General features: G+C 67.1%; 1 protein-coding gene across 1 annotated transcript; it reads right to left on the bottom strand.

Moving 5' to 3' along the window:
* Nucleotides 1-269: 269 nt before the first annotated feature.
* Nucleotides 270-13,260, bottom strand: ESPL1 (extra spindle pole bodies like 1, separase). Its single transcript, XM_080367923.1, is given in 32 exon segments — nucleotides 270-601; nucleotides 700-864; nucleotides 950-1,033; nucleotides 1,107-1,222; nucleotides 1,322-1,426; nucleotides 1,503-1,673; nucleotides 1,746-1,901; nucleotides 2,002-2,124; nucleotides 2,203-2,330; nucleotides 2,439-2,550; nucleotides 2,552-2,624; nucleotides 2,880-3,093; nucleotides 3,495-3,647; nucleotides 3,771-4,083; nucleotides 4,173-5,290; nucleotides 5,649-5,758; nucleotides 6,153-6,309; nucleotides 6,406-6,534; nucleotides 6,741-6,912; nucleotides 7,094-7,213; nucleotides 7,302-7,436; nucleotides 7,540-7,679; nucleotides 7,776-7,920; nucleotides 8,125-8,269; nucleotides 8,485-8,727; nucleotides 8,855-9,048; nucleotides 9,284-9,420; nucleotides 9,639-9,759; nucleotides 9,946-10,050; nucleotides 10,249-11,352; nucleotides 11,469-11,579; nucleotides 13,181-13,260. Coding segments are annotated over 31 exon segments (6,483 nt in total). The 5' UTR covers nucleotides 11,562-11,579; nucleotides 13,181-13,260; the 3' UTR covers nucleotides 270-399.
* Nucleotides 13,261-17,114: the final 3,854 nt, after the last annotated feature.

Genomic DNA, 17,114 nt, shown 5'->3' with positions numbered 1-17,114 from the left:
GGTGGAGGGCGCCCCTAGCGGTGGTGCGGGGAAACGGGGTGGAGGGCACCCCTCTGGCAGGGCCCCAGTCACCCCATAGGAAGGGAGGGGGCCAAAACCCATGGGGGGGGGTTTGGGGGCGGCAAAACCCATAGGGGGGGCTTGGGGGCGCCTCCAGCAGCGGAGGAGGAAGGCGGGAGGCCCAGGGCCCTTCGCCAGGGGGGGTGGTGGGGGGGGATGCCCACCCAGACCAGACATGGGGGGACAGAGGAGAGGACAGGGCAGCCAGATCTAGAAGCAGCAACTTTATTGTCACAGAAGGTACAGAAGATACATAAACCCCAATTTTGTTAAAATAACCTAAAAACAGCTGAAAACAGACACACCACACCACCACCCCATTCCTACGGGGCCCCCCTCTCACTGCAGGCAGACGGGCAGCCCGTAGGCGACGGGGGCCGCCCCCACCAGGTACTTGAGGCGGGGGGCTTGGCGCGCCTGGGTGGCATAGGGCAGGAGGGGGGTGCCCGGGCCCCCCCCCAGCCAGCCCCGCAGCAGCGCCTGCGCGTAGCGGTCAATGTCCTGATCTGTCACATCCCACAGGTTCCCCAGGACGAGGGGGCTGGAAGGGAGAAGGGGGCTCACACCCGCTCACACCCCACAGGAGCCCAGCCCTGCGCATGCACAGCCCCCCCCCCCGAGCCCCCCCCCATTGCTCACCAGCCGGCCATGATGTACTTGAGGATGATGCCGGAGCCCTCCAGGCCCCCCCGGACCACCAGCGCGGCGCTGCTGCAGCCGAAGAGCAGGGCAACAGCACGGCAATCCAGCCGGGCGATGGCCTGGCCGTCCAGGAACCGGGCACCAGCTCCGTGCCCCGCGTAGCTATGGGGAGAAGCCCCCCACGGTGAGCTCTGGTGCCCCCCAAGGGTGCCCCCCCTCCCCCCCGGGGTGCCCCGGTGATGCTCACATGTAGAGGTCGTGCTCAACGAGGGCTGCCTGCATCTGCTCCGCACTCGGGACGGCTCCCGTCACCCCCTTCCATCCGGGCTCGCTGCAGGAGAGCTGGTGAGAAGGGGTGAGGGGCACGACCACCCCCCCCGTGCCCCCCCCAGACCCCCACCCACCTCTCAAACCAGCCCCGAAATCGCTCCTCTGTGCCCAGGAGGTTGCGGTGCGGGTTGAGGACGTAGAAGGTGCTGCTGGGGTTCACACCGCGGCTCAGCACGGATCCTGCCTGCTGCTGGGGGGGGGGGCAGAGACCAGTGGCTTGGGAGGGGGTCCCCCAAACCCTGGGGTGGGGGGAGGCTGGGGTAGGCTGGGGTTCCCCCCAGCTTCTCACCTTCTGTGCCAGGGTGTAGCTGAGCAGGAAGCGCAGGGAAGGCAGCCTGGTGACGGGCAGGGCCTGCAGGCACGCCATGCTCTCCCAGGGCAGCTTCTGCAGGTGCTGCGAGGAAGAGGAAGGTGAGAGCGGGCAGCGGCGGCAGCGGCAGCAGGAGGGGAGGCAGGAGCAAGGCTCTCACCTTATCCAGAACCAGGACGAGGGAGCCGCCGGGCTGCCTGGCACCAGCTCTCCGCTTCTCCACCGCCTCCTGCAAGAGGAGCTGAGCCTGGTGGGGCTGCGCCGGGCAGAGGCCGAAGGCCAGGGCTTGCAGGTCACAGGGGGCAAGGAGGGCAGCGGCGTTGAGCACCACCTGTGGGGAGGAAGGAGGGGTCAGCGGTGGCAAAGCCGGGGGGCTCAGCTCCCCCAAAGCCAGCCTGGGCACCTGGAGCAGGGTGGGATCCGGGTCCCTCCAGCCGCAGCGGCGCAGCTGGGGGTGCAAGCGGGCGGCTTCCTCGGCCAGCGCGGGCTGGGGGCCAGCAGGGATCAGGGCCCCCCTCCAGCACCCCAGCACCTGCGTCTCCAGGGTCTCGATGAGGCTCTGCAAGAGGTCAGAGAGTCACTGGGGGGGTCCACACCCCCTCCTCCAGCCGTGCCCCATGTCAGGGCACCGGGTGGTCATCCCCCCCCCCCCCCCCCACCTTCATCCTGCGGTCCAGCTCGGAGCGGCGCAGCCACCAGTCCCGCTTGTCTGTGCAGCAGTTGGTTTCCTTCTGCTCCCTCTGGATAGTGTCGAAGTCGCTCAGCACCGAGCGCAGCGGGGCCTGGAGGAAGGGAGGGGAGCTGTGACCCCAGCCCCAAGTGCACCTGGGCTGCCCCCCCCCCTCGCCCCCTGTCCTCACCTTGGAGAGCGCGGTGGGGATGCGGATGTTCACGGGCGCCGTGTCCTTCTCCAGCCGCGTCAGCAGCAGCGTGTCCCCTCCGGAGCCAGGCTGGACGCTGGCGAGGGTCAGCAGGCACACCGTCACCCCTGGAAGTCACACCCTGACCTTAGGGTGCGCCCCAGGGGCAGCACCCACCACTCAGCACCCTCCTGGGTGCCGAGCTGCCCCGGCCCTGCGCTGGCCTCAGCCCTCACCGCTGGGGATCTGCTGCAGCTGTGCCCCGAACCTCTCCCGCTCCCCGGACCCCAGCCCCGAGGGGCTGAACATGAAGAGCTGCTCGAGCTCGGCGAGGCAGCGGCTGGGGGGGGGCCGTGCTCCCCTCCTGCAGGGAGAGTCCACGGAGCTGCTCAGCCACGTCCCCCGCTGCTTTCTTCTCCTTCCTGTGGAGGGAAAGGCAGTTGGGGGGGGATAGCCACCCAAAGTCCCCTCCGTGGGGGCGCTGGGTGAGCCCCGTCCCCCCAAAGTCCACTCTGTGGGGGTACTGATGCCACTAGGTGAGCCCTGTCCCCCCAGAGTCCCCTCCACAGGGGTACTGGTGGTGCTGGGTGATCCCTGTCCCCCCAAAGTCCCCTCTGCAGGGGCGCTGGGTGTGCCCCATCCCCCAGCAATGCCCGAGGGACAACCCAGGGACTCACTGCATCCTCCTGTGGATGACGCTGAGCAGCTGGTGGCGGGTGGTGATGGAGACCGACTCGGAGAGCAGGTACGCCGTGGCGAGGGGGTCCCGGCTGCCGGTGGCCAGAGCCAGGAGCTGGCAGATCCGGCTGTAGAGTGTCCCGGGGGGGCAGTGGCCGATGCAGTCGAAAGCCTCTTTCAGGAGCTGGAGGGCCGTGTCCAGCGAGGAGGCATCTGGAAGGGACACGGAGCCGCAGAGCCCCGGGGCAGGATCAGGACTGGAGCAGAGGGGACAGATGTGGTGTCCCCAGCACAGCCACCAGCTCCCAGTCCAAGACCAGTATCCCATGTGCCGGAGGCTCACGGAGCAACCCCATGTTGCCCCTGCCCAGCAGCCTGACACCCACCCAGCCGCTCGCCCACTCACCCTCCATGGGAAACTGAGGAAATGGGACAAGAAACCAAAAACCCACCCACCCTGCGGGTCAAGACAGAGACAGGGAGGTCGCTCACAGCCCGGCCAGAACAAACCCAGTTTGGGGAAAAGTAACTCGCTACCGATTGAAATCGATATGGGCTGTGTCCACCCAGCACGAGCCACGTCCCCTGCACCCCCCACCGTGCCGGGTGCTCACCGCCTGCCACGGATGGGGTGGAGGAGAGGGTCGCCTCCCGGGGTGGTGGGTCCCCGCTGCCCAGCCACCGTGCCGCCAGGACATCCTCGCCGGCCTCCTGCTGCAGGACCTCGTGCTCCGTGCCCTCCACGCAGGGAGGCAGCTGTCTCCTGCCTGCGGGGAAGAGACGGAGGCGCCTGGTCCACAGGATGGGTGGCAGTGGTGGGGACAGCCCGGTGCTTCGGGCTGCGTGAAGCCAAGACCCCCCGCCACGATCCCCAGGGCAGCCCAGCCCACCTGGGGCTTCCTCCTCTTCCTTGGAGGCCCGAAAGACCTCAAAGCTGATGTCAAGCTCTTCCTCCTCCTTCTCCTCGATGGCCCTCAGAAGGTCCCGCTCCTCCTCCGCTGTCTTGCTGGGAGCCCTGCGGGTCACCCGCTCCCCCTTCGCCGCCGTCCCGGCTCGGCCGGTGCGTGGCCGCCCTCTCCGGGGCTGCGCCACGCTGCCCTTGCCGCTGGACCCTGTCGATCTGGGGGGCCGAGGTTTGCGGGCAGCTACAGGGGTCAGCCCCGCTTCGGGACCCTCCACATCGCTGTCATCACTGAACACCACCTAAAGTGGGGGGGCAGAGGGGTGTCAGGCCGTGGGGGGGGGGGGGGGGGCGGTCACACCAAGCTGCCCGCACCTCCCTCCCCGCTCACCTTCAGGTGGGACTTGACCCTCCCCGCGGCTCTGGGTGCCCGAAGGAGCCGGGACCGGCCCGCGGGTGGGGAGGAGTCGCTGAAGATGGTGAAGGGAGTCTGGGGACCGGGGGCCGCGTGCGCCTTCGCGGGGGGATGGGCTCTCTGGTGTGGGGTGCAGGGCACCAGCGCCGGCCGGATGACGATGCGGGGCACCTCGCTGTCAGGGTCACCCAGAGCGAAGACGTCGCTGCTGTTGGGCGCAGCCAAGGGCTTCACGCGCCGGCTCCTCGCTCCGGGCTTGGGCACGACGGGGTCCGACGCCACCTTGGGATTGCGCCTTCGGGGCTGAGCCGAGTCCTTCCTGGGGGCGTGGGGCATGGCCGCCGCGCTGGGCTCCGCCGGGGTCGGCACGGGAAGCGAAGAGCCAGCAGACACACCATCCCCGGGGCCACCATGCTTGGAGGCCAGGTGGCAAACCGTGGCCGCGGCTTTGCTGAGCAGCAGGCTGGCCTTGGAAACCTCCAGGCTGGGCAGGTGGGGTCTGCAGGACGCCAAGAAGGTCAGCCCTGCCTCCAGCTCCTCCTGCAGCTCCTCCGCCGGCTCAGGGCTGGCCATGCTCTGAAGGGCCAAGGTGGCATAGCCAGTGGCCACCAGACTGTCCAGCAGCTCCAGCGCAGGCAAGTCCTGGCCGAGAGAGCTGCCCCCCAGCTTGTCTCGCAGCTGGGCGGCGAAGCGGGTGGCCACGGCAGCGCAGCGCGGCAGCACGGCACGGATCAGACCCAGTCCCTCGGCCACGCTGCCGGCCGCCAGCTGGCGTTGGGCGCAGGCGAGGAGCCAGCGCAGGCAGAGCGCCGAGAGCAGCAGGTCGGAGCAGAGGCAGCAGGGGCAGGCTGCCGGGTGGGCGAGGAAGGCCAGTCTCTTCCTTCTCTCGGGTTTCAGCTCTGGCGAGGCGGTGAGAGCGTCCACCTTCTTTGGCCTGCTCACCGTTGCCACAAACGCCAGCACGGGGCCCTCCAGGAACCCCTCCTCCTCCCCGGTGGGCTCACAGACAGGGTCCTGGCGCTTCTTGCCCTCGAGTTTGCCCTTCCTGGGCAGGATCGTCATCTGGCCTTTCTCTGTCTCGCTGGCTTTAAACTCTGCGGGCCAAGGACAGGGTTATCCTGGCGTCCCCCCTGCACAGCCCTCCCTGCGCAGCCCGCACCGTGGCCAGCCCGAGGAGGGGTGCGGGAAGCCAGGCCCAATGCTCCTGCTCTCCCCAGCTAACCCTTTATCGTTGGAGGTGTCACTCGATGAGCCAAAACATGGCTTGGAGCCACCCCGCGCCTCTGTACCCTCCTGGGTGACGGGGACCGGCTGCTCTGGCACCATCTGCACAAGGCAGATCTACCCCAGGCCAAAAGCGGGCGCAGAAAGGGGTCACCCCTGGCACCACCCATGCTTGGGACTCAGCTCAGCCCCCCCTTCCCCTCCTCTGAGCCCAGGACGGGGACTCACCGGTGTCAGACTCCAGAAGGAAGAGAGCCTGCTGGAGGTCAAAGTGGCTCAGCTCCAGCTCACCCTGCTGCAGCTCCAGCTGGGCCTTCAGCACCAGGAAAGATGTACACCTGGGGGGGGAGGGGGGGGGAAACGGGACACCATCAGCCCTCAAAGCTGCACCTCAACAGCCATCGCTTCACCCCCAGTGCCATGTGGGAGGAGGGAGGCAGCAAGGAGCAAGATCCCCGTCCGACCCGGTAAGCTGGACTGATGGGGTAACACACCCCGGAGCCGCTGCTTGCTCCAGACCAAGCGGAGAAAATACTAAACGCTCCCACCGGGAAGGGACAGGGCCACCAGCATCCCCTGGGGCCACAGGACAGCTCAGCCCTAAGGGCCCCACCATGCTCCCACGGGGAAGGGACACCAGCGTCCCCTGGGGCCACAGGGCAGCTCGGCCCTAACTAAGGACCCCCAGGCTCAGGGCCCAGCCCTGCCCCCCCCCCCCCCCGGGCAGCTCACCAGCGGGTGACCTGCAGCCGCACGGCCAGCCTGACGGCATCCAGGCAGAAGGCTTTGGCTCTGCACACCACCTCCAGCCCGCCGAGGAGAGCCACCAGGCGCTCGGAGCAGATCAGCATGTCAGCCAGCACCTGCCACTTCAGCAGCAGGTTGTCCCCTGCGAGGGAGGACAGGAGGGTGATCAGAGCAGGGGAGGCAGGCGAGCAGCCTGGAGGAACGGTTGGGTTCCGGTCCACGCGAGCAGCCAGCTCACCGTAATCTACAAACCGGACACTGGACGCCGACATCTGACAGCCCAGCACGTCGCTGCCCAGCAGCAGGAGGATGATGCTGCGGAAAAGTTTCTGGGCTTCGGCAAGAGCCGTCTCGGGCGTCTTCCACCCTGCGCGAGAGCTGTCGTGGGTATCGGCACCAAGCCGGCCCCTCCCCAGCCCTGGGACAGAGTGACTCCCCCGGATTCCCTCTTCTCACCCCAAATGGGGTGGTCTGGAGAAACCCAGAGCTGAAACATTTGCACAGAGCTTCAGCCATGACCCGTGCCGGCCTGGTGCTCACCCGGAGGGTTGTAAACACCCTCCAGCAACTCACCTTGCACAAAGATCCGCTGCCGGAGCTCCAGTGAGAGGCGGGCAGCAGGGAGGCTCAGGTAGAGGGCCACCAGCTGAAGGACCTGGGCTCGCAGCAGGTACCAGACCTTCGTGATTTTTTTCAGAACCAGGTTCTGGAGCACCTCCAGCAACAGGGTGAGACCCTCCTCAATCTGCAGAGGGAGAAAAAGAGTCATGGTTCATCGTCCAAGGTGTCTCCATGCCCCAGGTCCCCAAGGAGGACCATGCCCCTGCCCAAGGAGAGGTGGAGACAGCCAGGCAAAGCTGCTGCAGTCTCCTCTGGCCCCCTGACCACTTCTGAGGCAGCAGAGGGTTTTTAGGAGCCATACCCACCCGGTGGCTGACGCAGCACAGCTGGCTGCGCAGCAAGAGGCAGGATTGCTGCAGCAGCAGGTAGGAATTGTCGCTGCTGTTGGCCTTCTGCAGGCAGGATTCCATCTCCTCCAGGAAAAGCTGGAAACCAACACGCCGGCATGAGGGCTGCGACCCCGGGGACTGGCCAAGCTTGGCCCACGGCCCCCTCCCTCCCTGCCAGACTCACCTGGGCATAGCTGGGGCACTCCAGCTGGAAGAGCAGCTTGGTGACCTGGCACAGGGCACTGGCCATGCCCAAGCTGTCCCCAAGCGCGCTGCACAGGGCTCTGACCAGGAGGTAGCTCTCCATGGCTTGCAGGGGCTGGGGGCAGAAAAAACCCCATGGTCACGCTCAGACCACCTCGGGGGTGACTGTGTGCCCAGGGAGGCTGCCATCCCACTGGCCACCTCCCCAGCAGTGTTACCTTGGCCATCAGTTTGTAGAGAACTGCCAGGAGGCGCAGGGAAGCCACAGTCTGCTCAGGGCTGCGCACGGCTGGCACACCCGGTGTCATCAGCAGCTGCTTCCACAACAAGAAGGCATCATCCAGGCTTTTGGACAGGGCTGAGGGCACACCACATGTCTGAGACACTCTGACCCCAAACCAGGCTCCCCAGGAAAGCCTCTTCACCGAGAGCCCGAGCCCGCCAGCGTCCTCACCGGTCTCTGTCGCCAGGGTGAAGGAGATGCCGTCATACAGGAACCTGTCCTCCAGCAGCCTGCCTTCGTAGTTGAGGTCATTGGGCTCAAAGTCATCCAGGTTCTTCAGTGCCTGAGCTTTACCTCTCTGGTCCCTTTCTATGTTCTGCAAGGGGAGACGGCAGCAGTGACAGGCGTTAGAAGACACCACAGGGTTTCCAGCAGGATCTGCACAGCTTTTCGTGGCCCCAGTGCAGAGGCAAGCGCTGCCAGCAAGGCTGGGGAGGGCACCTGACACACGCACAGAACCCCATGGCACTTCCAGACCCGTTTCAATGTCCCACAGCCCCGCTCTGCCGCCCCCACCCACCTTCTCCAGCTGGGACTCCAGGGTGCAGATGTAGAGCCAGAGAAGAGCCTGCGCCTGGTCATCAAGGAGCCGGTCCCGGTTCTGGGCGGTCCTGGGTACCAACTCCAGCAGCCGCAAGGCTTCGTGGACCGCATCCAGGGAGGAGCTGCCGGAGAGAGGGATCAGAAACAGCCTCCTGCCCTGAAACCCCTGGAACATTTTAAGGGGAGGGACAGGTAAGACACCCCCCCTAGGACCCCAAACAGCAAACAGCCAGTACAACACTCTGGATCCTTAAAACTCCCCCTGAGGGCCCTCAAGTGTTCCTTAGGGACTTTCAGGGACACAGGGAGGTGATCCCACCACGTTGGTGTCACCCACCAGTTAGTCTGCTGGGCGTAGCTGTGGTAGCACAGGACCTGGGCCAGCTCTGTCAAGGCGACGGCTCGCTCATGCAGGCGGTCACTCTGCTCCGAGCAGACCTCTAGCAGGTCGCAGAGGATGTTGTAGCGTTCCTGCCCCGTGTCGGCTCGGACAGCCTTGTAGGCCTTCAGCTCCGCAAAGAGGACCGTCACCAAGGTCTCTGTGCCCAGGCTGTGCCCCTCCAAGCCTTCCTTCAGGGTCCTGGGGAAAACAGGAGCTGTAGGGGGGGCTCATCTCACCGGGAGAAGCCATCGTCACCTTGAGAGCTGCACGTCCCAAGCTTTAAGACACCCACCCCTCGTGCCCTGGGGCAGCCTTAGGGTCTTACCGCAACCGTAACTCCTCAGCCCCCTGCTTCACAGCGTCCGTTTTGACTCTGACCCAGAGGGAGACAGGTTCTGCCAGCAGCTCCTCGATGCGGTCCCGCAGCACGGCCAGCCACTGCACCATGCACGCCAGGGCTGCCTCCAGCCGCCCCAGCTCCCGGTAGCATTCCACCTGCAGCCTGAAGCATTTGTGCAGCTGTGGAGAGAGCAGAGATCCGGCTTCTGCACCCTGTGGGAGCAAACTCCCTGCTTCCCATGTCCCGTACCACAGCGCCCTTCCCTGCCCAGGTGAAGGTGAGACCTCTGAGCAGGGAACTGGGGTTGTTCCAGGAGCAAAGGCTGGTGCCATCCTTTCTTCTGCTGCCCTGGTACCGGGACCAGAGCATCCGGCTCAGCCCTGTTTCTGCCTGAAGCATCAGACGAGCAGTTACCTTCTCCACAGGGATCTCTGGACACGCGTAGGCATCTGACATGTGCAGGCTCGTGCAGAAGATGTCGCAGATGGAGCTGGCCTCCTTGTGGAGGTTCTGGTTGTAGAAGATGTAGGCCAGCTTGAATGTGCATGACGCTGCCATGAGTGAAACCCAAGTATTAAAGACATGACAGAGAGGGAACGGACCCCTCTCTCCTTGTCACCCTCTGCCCTGGCCCCACCAGCCACGTCCTTGGTGTGGCAGAGAACCCCCTCGCTGCTCGCCAGGTGCACAGACACCGAGCTCTGCCGCTGCGTTCAGCACAAGCCAAGGCAGAGGAGCTGGGTTTGGTCCCACCCGCTGTGGCACTGACCGGTGATGTCAAGGTACTTGGCTCGCTCGCTCTCGGGGACCTCCTCCAGTGCCTCCAGCATCCACTCCACGCTCCTGCTGCAGCCCTCCGTCAGCTGCTCCAGACCTGGCCAGCCCACCGCCTGCAGGGAGAGGGCGACTGGCAAGAGGCTGCTGGGGACCCACAGCCCCACAGAACCGCCCTGGGATGGTTTGGGCAGCCCCTTTCAACCCCACCCCTGTGCCACCTCCAAAGGGAGAAGCTATGTGGCACCACAAGTGTCTCACCCACCCCCAGCGCTGGGGACCATCCCCTCTGCCACCGGTACCTGGGAGCACTGGAAGGCATCATAGGCTATAGTGGCAAAGAGCTGGAGGCTGCGGTAGAGCAGCTGCTTCACCATCAGCCTCTGCCTGACGCCATCGGGAGGAATCTGCGGAGGGGAGGGAAGGAGAAAAGCACGTTCATGGGGCCCAGGCAGCACCAGGCGCTGCTGCTCAGGGCAGGGACACTCTGCGAACAGATTGAGAGGAGCACTGAGCCCAGTGCGGGGTTACAAACCCTCTAGCTGCTCACAGAGGCTCTGACCAACCATGGTACGTGGTCACCCTGCCCCCAGCCCCAGCCTCACCCTCTCCAGCAGCTGTTGCAGGACACAGCAGTGCCCCTCAACGAAGGCCCAAAAGCCAAGCACATCCTCCCGGCTGAAGGGCTGCTGCTTGCTTCTCTTTGCGTACTCGCTGAAGGAGAAGACAACGAACTGGCAGCTCTCAGCCAGCACTCTGAGTAACGGCTCCGGGGCTGCTGCTGCCGCGCCGAGAGCCACCACAGCCTTGGCCAAGGGCGGCCCCACAGCGCAGGTGTTCTTGGCCAGCGCCCGGCTCAGCTGAACCCCAGCCTCCAGGAGGGACAGGGGGTCGCTGAAAGATTTTGCAGAAGTACTGGTGGCCCCCAAAAAGCCCCTCACGTCCTTTACTGCCTCCTCAGCCTCCCTGTACTGGCCACCCATGCAGAGATGCCGGCACTGCTCCAGGATGAGTTCAAAGCAGCAGAGGGATTGCTGAAAGGTGGACGGCTCTGTTGCCTCCCTTCGCAGAGCTGTGAGCAGGCAGTCCCCAAGCTGTCGGCCGAGGAAAGCCGAGGATGGTGCCTGCTGGGCTTTGTACAAGGCGGCAGCAGCGGCCGCCTGCTGTGCCGTCTGGGAGGCGAAGAAGGGGGGCTGCAGCGGTGGCAAGGCTGCCCCATCCTGCTCCAGCAGCAGGAGGAAGCGCACAGCTTGCAGACGGGCCGAGAGGACAGCTCTACCCTCCTCCTGTGGCTGGTCAGGCTCGGCCAGGGCTTCTGCCCCTCTCCACAGCACACTGAAACTGCTGTAGGCGATGGCACTGAAGTCTGTGGCAGGCACCTGGCCAGGGCGGTAGGTCAGCAGCCGCGTGCGGAGGAGGTTGGCCACCCTTCGGCAGGCACCGCCGCTGCCCTGGCTGGCGGTGTTCCTGAGCAGGTGGTAAAGGATCTTCTCCAGGTAGAGGGGAGTCGGCTGTGGCATGGCAGTCAGGTAGCCCTGGCATGCCGCCTCGGCTACAGCTACCAGGCTCGCGGCGTGTTCAGGGCAGCCCCCAGGCTCAGCCATTTGCTTAACGCAAACCCGCAGCACTCTGTCGCAGACCTGGCTTTTCCGCAGCCTGGTGGCCTGGCTGGCGTTGGAGACATCTCGCGGGGAGGATAAGAGGCATTCCTGCAGAGGGGAGGGCGTCAGACCCCCAGCACCCAGCCCAGGGCCCTCCAGGGAAGGGTTGTGTCACTCCCCCCGGCACGGTGCCAGAGGCAGAGCCCCCCCAGTTCCTGGCTCACCCACAGCTCAGCGAGCAGCTCGCGTATGCCCATCCAGCCGTCTGTTGGGGTGGCGAAGCCGGCTCCTTCGGGGTGCTTCATGTGCGACACCATGCTGGTGACTCAGGCAGGCTGGGGTGGGCAGGGAAAGGCGTGAGGACTCCCTCCCCAGATTCCAGGCCCATTACCTGGCCCCCACACCACTCTCCAGCCCCTTGGGAGCCCCCAGCCCTACTCTCCAGTCCCCCCAGAACCCATAGCTGCACCCACCAGCCCCTTGGGGTACCACAGCCACCCCCAGCCCCACTGCCCCAATGCTGACAGCACCCCTGCAGCCTGAAGCCCCCCTAGGTCCCCCTTGTCTGGGGCCTGCAGCTCCCTCCCACCCCACTCCTTGGCCTCCCCAGGGCACACAGCCCCCCCCAGCCCCAAAAGGGGGGGGGGGGAGGGGGCGGGCTCTGGACCTCCACTGGCACCCGCAGCCCCACTCCCCAGATACTCACAGCCCTTCTTTGGCCTGGAGCCCCACCTGCCTGGGGCCTGCAGCTCCTCCCTGCTCCGCTCCTCAGCCTCCCCAGGGCACACAGCCACCCCCAGCCCCAAAGAGGGAGCTCTGCAGCCCCACCGGGCACCCACTGCCCCACTGCCCGCATGCTGACAGCCGCTCTGCGGCCTGGAGCTACCCCCGTCCCCCCGCCCGGGGCCTGCAGGATGCCCCAGCCCCACTCCTCGGCCTCCTCAGGGCCTCCTCCCGCCCCAGCCCCACTCCTCGGCCTCCTCAGGGCCTCCCCCCGCCCCAGCCCCACTCCTCGGCCTCCTCAGGGCCTCCCCCCGCCCCAGCCCCACTCCTCGGCCTCCTCAGGGCCTCCCCCCGCCCCAGCCCCACTCCTCGGCCTCCTCAGGGCCTCCCCCCGCCCCAGCCCCACTCCTCGGCCTCCTCAGGGCCTCCCCCCGCCCCAGCCCTCGGCCTCCTCAGGGCCTCCCCCCGCCCCAGCCCCACTCCTCGGCCTCCTCAGGGCCTCCTCCCGCCCCAGCCCTCGGCCTCCTCAGGGCCGCCCCCAGCCCCACTCCCGGGCCCCCAGCCCCTCACTCACGGCGAGGCCGTTCCACCGCCGTGCGCAGGCCGCGCCGCGCGCCCGTTCAAACAGCGGCCGCAGCCAATCAGATGTGGCTCCCGTGGTGCTGCGCATGCGCACGGCGCCGGCGGCCGCGGGGGGAGCTGGGGGGGGCGCGGGGCGAGCGGGGGGGGGGGCGCGGGGGGAGCAGCTCCCCCCCCCCCCGAGCGCTGCCCGTTGGCACGGGAGGGTGAACCCGCGGCGCCACGTCCTGCCCGGGCTTGTGCAAATACCCCCGTGCAACTGTCCCCCGTGCAAACATCCCCGTGCAACTGCCCCAGACCCCGTGCAAATACACTCGTGCAACTGCCCACTTCTTGTGCAAACATCTCCTGTGCAAATACTCCCATACAAATGCCCCAGCCCTTGTGCAAATAACCCCGTGCAAATGCCCCAGACCTGTATGAATACCCCCGTGCATTTGCCTCAGCCTCGTGCAAATACCTGCCGTGCAATTGCCCCAGTTCTTGTGCAAACACCCCCGTGCAATTGCGCCAGCCTTTCTGCACACGCCCCCTCCCCGCTGCACAACCCAGGCTGGGCGGGGGGAGGGGGGGGGCGGGCAGCCCTGCCCGTGCCTCAGTTTCCCCAATTGTGGGGGGGCTCCCCTGTACTCACCGCAGCCGCTGGGCGCTGGCCGGGGGGTTCCCCGGGAACGGGGGCGGGGGGGGCGCCCCCCCCCTCACTTGATGCTCAGCCGGGGGCGGCAGGAGGGGCAGCGCGGGGGGGGGCGGGCAGGGGGGCATTGGGGGGGGCAGCATCGGGCGGGGAGGCAGCAAGGGTGGCAGCAAGGGGGCGGGTGGCAGGGTGGGGGGTGACACTGGGGGCAGCAGGGGGGGGGGCAGCAAGGGGGGGGGCAGCAGGGGGGGGCACAGCAGGGGGGGGCATAGCAGGGCGGGGGGTGGCACTGGGGGTAACGGGGTGGGGGGTGACAGGGCGGGGGGCAGCAGAGGGCGCAGCAGGGGGGGTGGCACTGGGGGCAGCAGAGGGGGCAGGGTGGGGGCGGGGGCGGGGGGCAGCAGCAGGCAGCGCAGGCCATGGGGGTCTCCCCGCGGCGGTGAGGCCGGGGTCCCGGCCAGCCCAGTCCCATGGCGGCCCGGCCCCCCGCCCCCCCCTCCCCCCCCCCCTCCCGCTCAGCGGCTTTGGGCCGTAAATCCCCCGGCGGGCGGGGGAGGGGGGGGGCCGCGCACGTGGCAGCACCCATGGGTGCGGGGGCTGGGGCTGCCCTGCTGCCACCTGCCCCCCCGCACCACCTCCCATGGGGGAGCTCATGCCATCCCCAGCGGGTCCCCACAGCACTGTGCGGGGACACGGGGGGCACAGGGGGACATGGGGGGCACAGGGGACACAGGGGACATGAGGAATGCAGGGGGACATGAAGGACATTGGGGTAGGGGGACACAGGGGATGTGGGGGGACATGGGGACACTGAGACATGGGGGACACAGGGGGACATGGAGGGGCAAGGGGACACTGGGGTAGGGGGACACGGGGGGACATGGGGACATGGGGGGCACAGGGGACACTGGGGTAAGGGGACACAGGAGACATGGGGGAGCACAAGGGACACAGGGGTTGTGGGGGGACATGGGGGGGCACAGGGGACATGGGGGATGTGGGGGGTCATGGGGGGACACGAGGGACATGGGGGGGCACAGGGGACATGGGGGATGTGGGGGGTCATGGGGGGACACGAGGGACATGGGGGGGCACAGGGGACATGGGGGATGTGGGGGGTCATGGGGGGACACAAGGGACATGGGAGGGCACAAGGGACATGGGACACAGGGGCCATGGGGGGGCACAGGGGACACGGGAGGACATGGGAACACAAGGGCCATGGGAGGGGGGACAAAGCTGGGGGGGCAGCAGGCCACAAAGGGGGTGACAGTGGGGGGCACAGAGGGTGCTGGGGGGGGCTGGGCTCTGCCACCCCTTTGGAACATGTGTCACACTGGGTATAGCACACGTGTGTCCCCACCCCGCATCCCCCAGCCAGCTGCATGCGTGTGCAGGGCTGCCGCGTGTGCCACCCTCGGCGTGCAGGGGTGTCACCCTGGCCATGCTATGGATGTCACCTTGGACATGGCACGTGTGTGCAAGCATGTTACCTCGGACATGCCATGCAGTCACAAACATGTCACCCAGGACACACCATGTATGTGTGAGCGTGTCACCCAGCACACACAGCATCCATGCATGGGCACCATCCCAGCCCCACAGCATGCCTGTCCCTTGCCACATGTGTCCCAGTCCCTGCCACGTGTGTCCTTGCCATGTGTGTCTCCGCCACATACATCCCTGTCCCCGCCACACATTCCCTGCCATGTGTGCCCCTGCCACATGTCCCCAACCCCTCCACGCATGTCCCCGCCACACATGTCCCTGCCATGTGTGTCCCTGCCATGTGTGCCCCTGCCATGCATGTCCCTGTCCCCACCACGTCCCCTGCCATGCGTGTCACTCTCATGTCTCCACCACACGTGTCTCCGTCCCTGCCATGTGTGCCCCTGCCACGCCTCTGCCACGCATGTCCCTGCCATATGTGCCCCACCACGCGTGTCCCCATCCCCACCACACGTCCCTGACACACGTGTCCCTGTCACATGTGTTGCTGCCACGCATGTCCCTGTCCCTGCCACGCGTGTCCCTGCCATGTGTGTCCCTACCACATGTGTCTCTGTCCCTGCCACGTCCGTCCCCGCCACGTCCCTGCCACGTATGTCCCTGTCACGCATGTCCCTGCCACGCGTGTCCCCGTCCCAGCCATGTGTGTCCCCGCCACGCGTGTCCCTGTCACATGTGTCCCCACCATGTGTGTGTCGCCCGCGCCCCGCTGGCGTCGTCCTGCGGTTTGGGAAAAAATGCGGCGGGTTTCAGGGCGGGGTCACATGACGGCGCGTGCAGGGGCCACGCCCAGCGCCACGCCCACGCGCCCACGCCAGGTAAGGGGGGTGTCCCCAGGCGGAGGGGGGTGGGTGCGCGCACGCACACACACACAGACACACACACAGACACACACGAGTGTGCAGCAGCGCGTGTCCCGGGGGGAGCGCGAGTGTGAGGGGGTGGGGAGGGGGGGGAGGCCGAGCACGTGGGGGGCCGTGGGCGTGGCCCCGCGCGTCCGAACGGCCGTGTGGGCACACGCGCGTGCAAGGCAGCGCACGAGCGCGCGTGCAAACGTGCAGCGCAAGGCGCGTGCCTGAGGAAGCGAGCGGGCACCAGGCGCTGCGGCGCGGGTGGGGGCGAGCGCCCGTGTGCACACGCGTGTGCAAGGCCACGTGTGCGCGCGCCCGCTCCGTCCGCCCCCCGGGACACGCCCCACGCGCACACGCGCGTGTCCCCCCGCCCCCCTGCCTCAGTTTCCCCAGGGCCCGGGAGCCGGCGGCGGGGGGGCGGGGTGGGGCGGGGGGGAGGGGCGGCCCCGCCAATGGGGTCATGGAAAAAGGTTCGGGTGGAAAATCCTCCCCCCGCCGCTCAATGGCGGCTTTGTTCGGCCGGGGCCCGCGGGCAGCCCCCGCCCCCGCCGGCTGCGGCCCCCGCCCCCCGCGCCCCCCGCCCCCTCCCCGCGCCCCCCCTCCGTGCCTCAGTTTCCCCGCTGGGGCGCGGGCGGGGGGGCTGCGGGCACTGGGGGTTGGTCCACGCTGGGAGCTGGGGAGGGGATGGGGGGCACTGGGCAGTGTGTGCAAGGGCGTGCAAGGGCTTCAAACGCGGTACAGAGGAACAAAATGCCGTGTAAAACCAGTGCAATGCTGTGCAAAGCCATGGAAAGCCGTGCAAAGCCGTTCAAAGTTGTGCAATGCCGTGCAAAGTGGTCCAATGCTGAGCAAAGCCGTGCAATCCCGTGCAACGCTGTGCAATGCCACAGCACTGGGCAGCGCCACAGCGTGCCGTGCAAAGCCACACCAAGTCGTGCAACGCTGTGGCATGCTGGGCACTGCTGGGGCACTGGGTGCAGTGCTGTTACACCCCGTGCAAAGCTTGTGCAAAGCCGTGCAATGAAAAGCAATGCATTGCAAAACTGTGTGGTGCCGTGCAAAACCACACACAGGTTTGCAAAGCTGTGCATCGCCGTGCAAAGCTTGTGCAAAGCCGTGCAGTGAAAGGCAATGCATGGCAAAGCTGTGCGGTGCCGTGCAAAACCACGCATGGGTTTGCAATGCCGTGCAACACTGTGCAATGCTGCGCAACGCCGTGTGACACTGTGCAATTCTGTGCAAGGGTGTGCAATGCCGTGCAACACCGTGCAAGGCTGTGCCATGCAAACAAGGTGCATCCCCAAGCAGGACCCCCCTGAGGAAGGTTCCCCCACGTGCCAGGCCCACACTGAGCATCTCTGGGGACCCTTGGTGCACCCCCAGCCCCCCGGGGCGGGGGGTGGCGGGGGGGGGGGTGGCGCACCCCGGGCGGGGGTGTGGGTGCAGCTGGGGGAGCAGGAATACGGCTGGGCGGGTGCTGCCGGTACAGGCCTCGCACGCCCTCACACGCCTGCGCACGCGGGGACACGCCAGCCCTGCGGGGCACGGTGAGGGTGGGCACATGTGTGTGTGAT

This window comes from Falco punctatus (genome assembly GCF_963210335.1).
Source record: "Falco punctatus genome assembly, chromosome: 18".
NCBI lineage: Eukaryota > Metazoa > Chordata > Aves > Falconiformes > Falconidae > Falco > Falco punctatus.
This window is presented reverse-complemented; position numbering and strand designations above follow the sequence as displayed.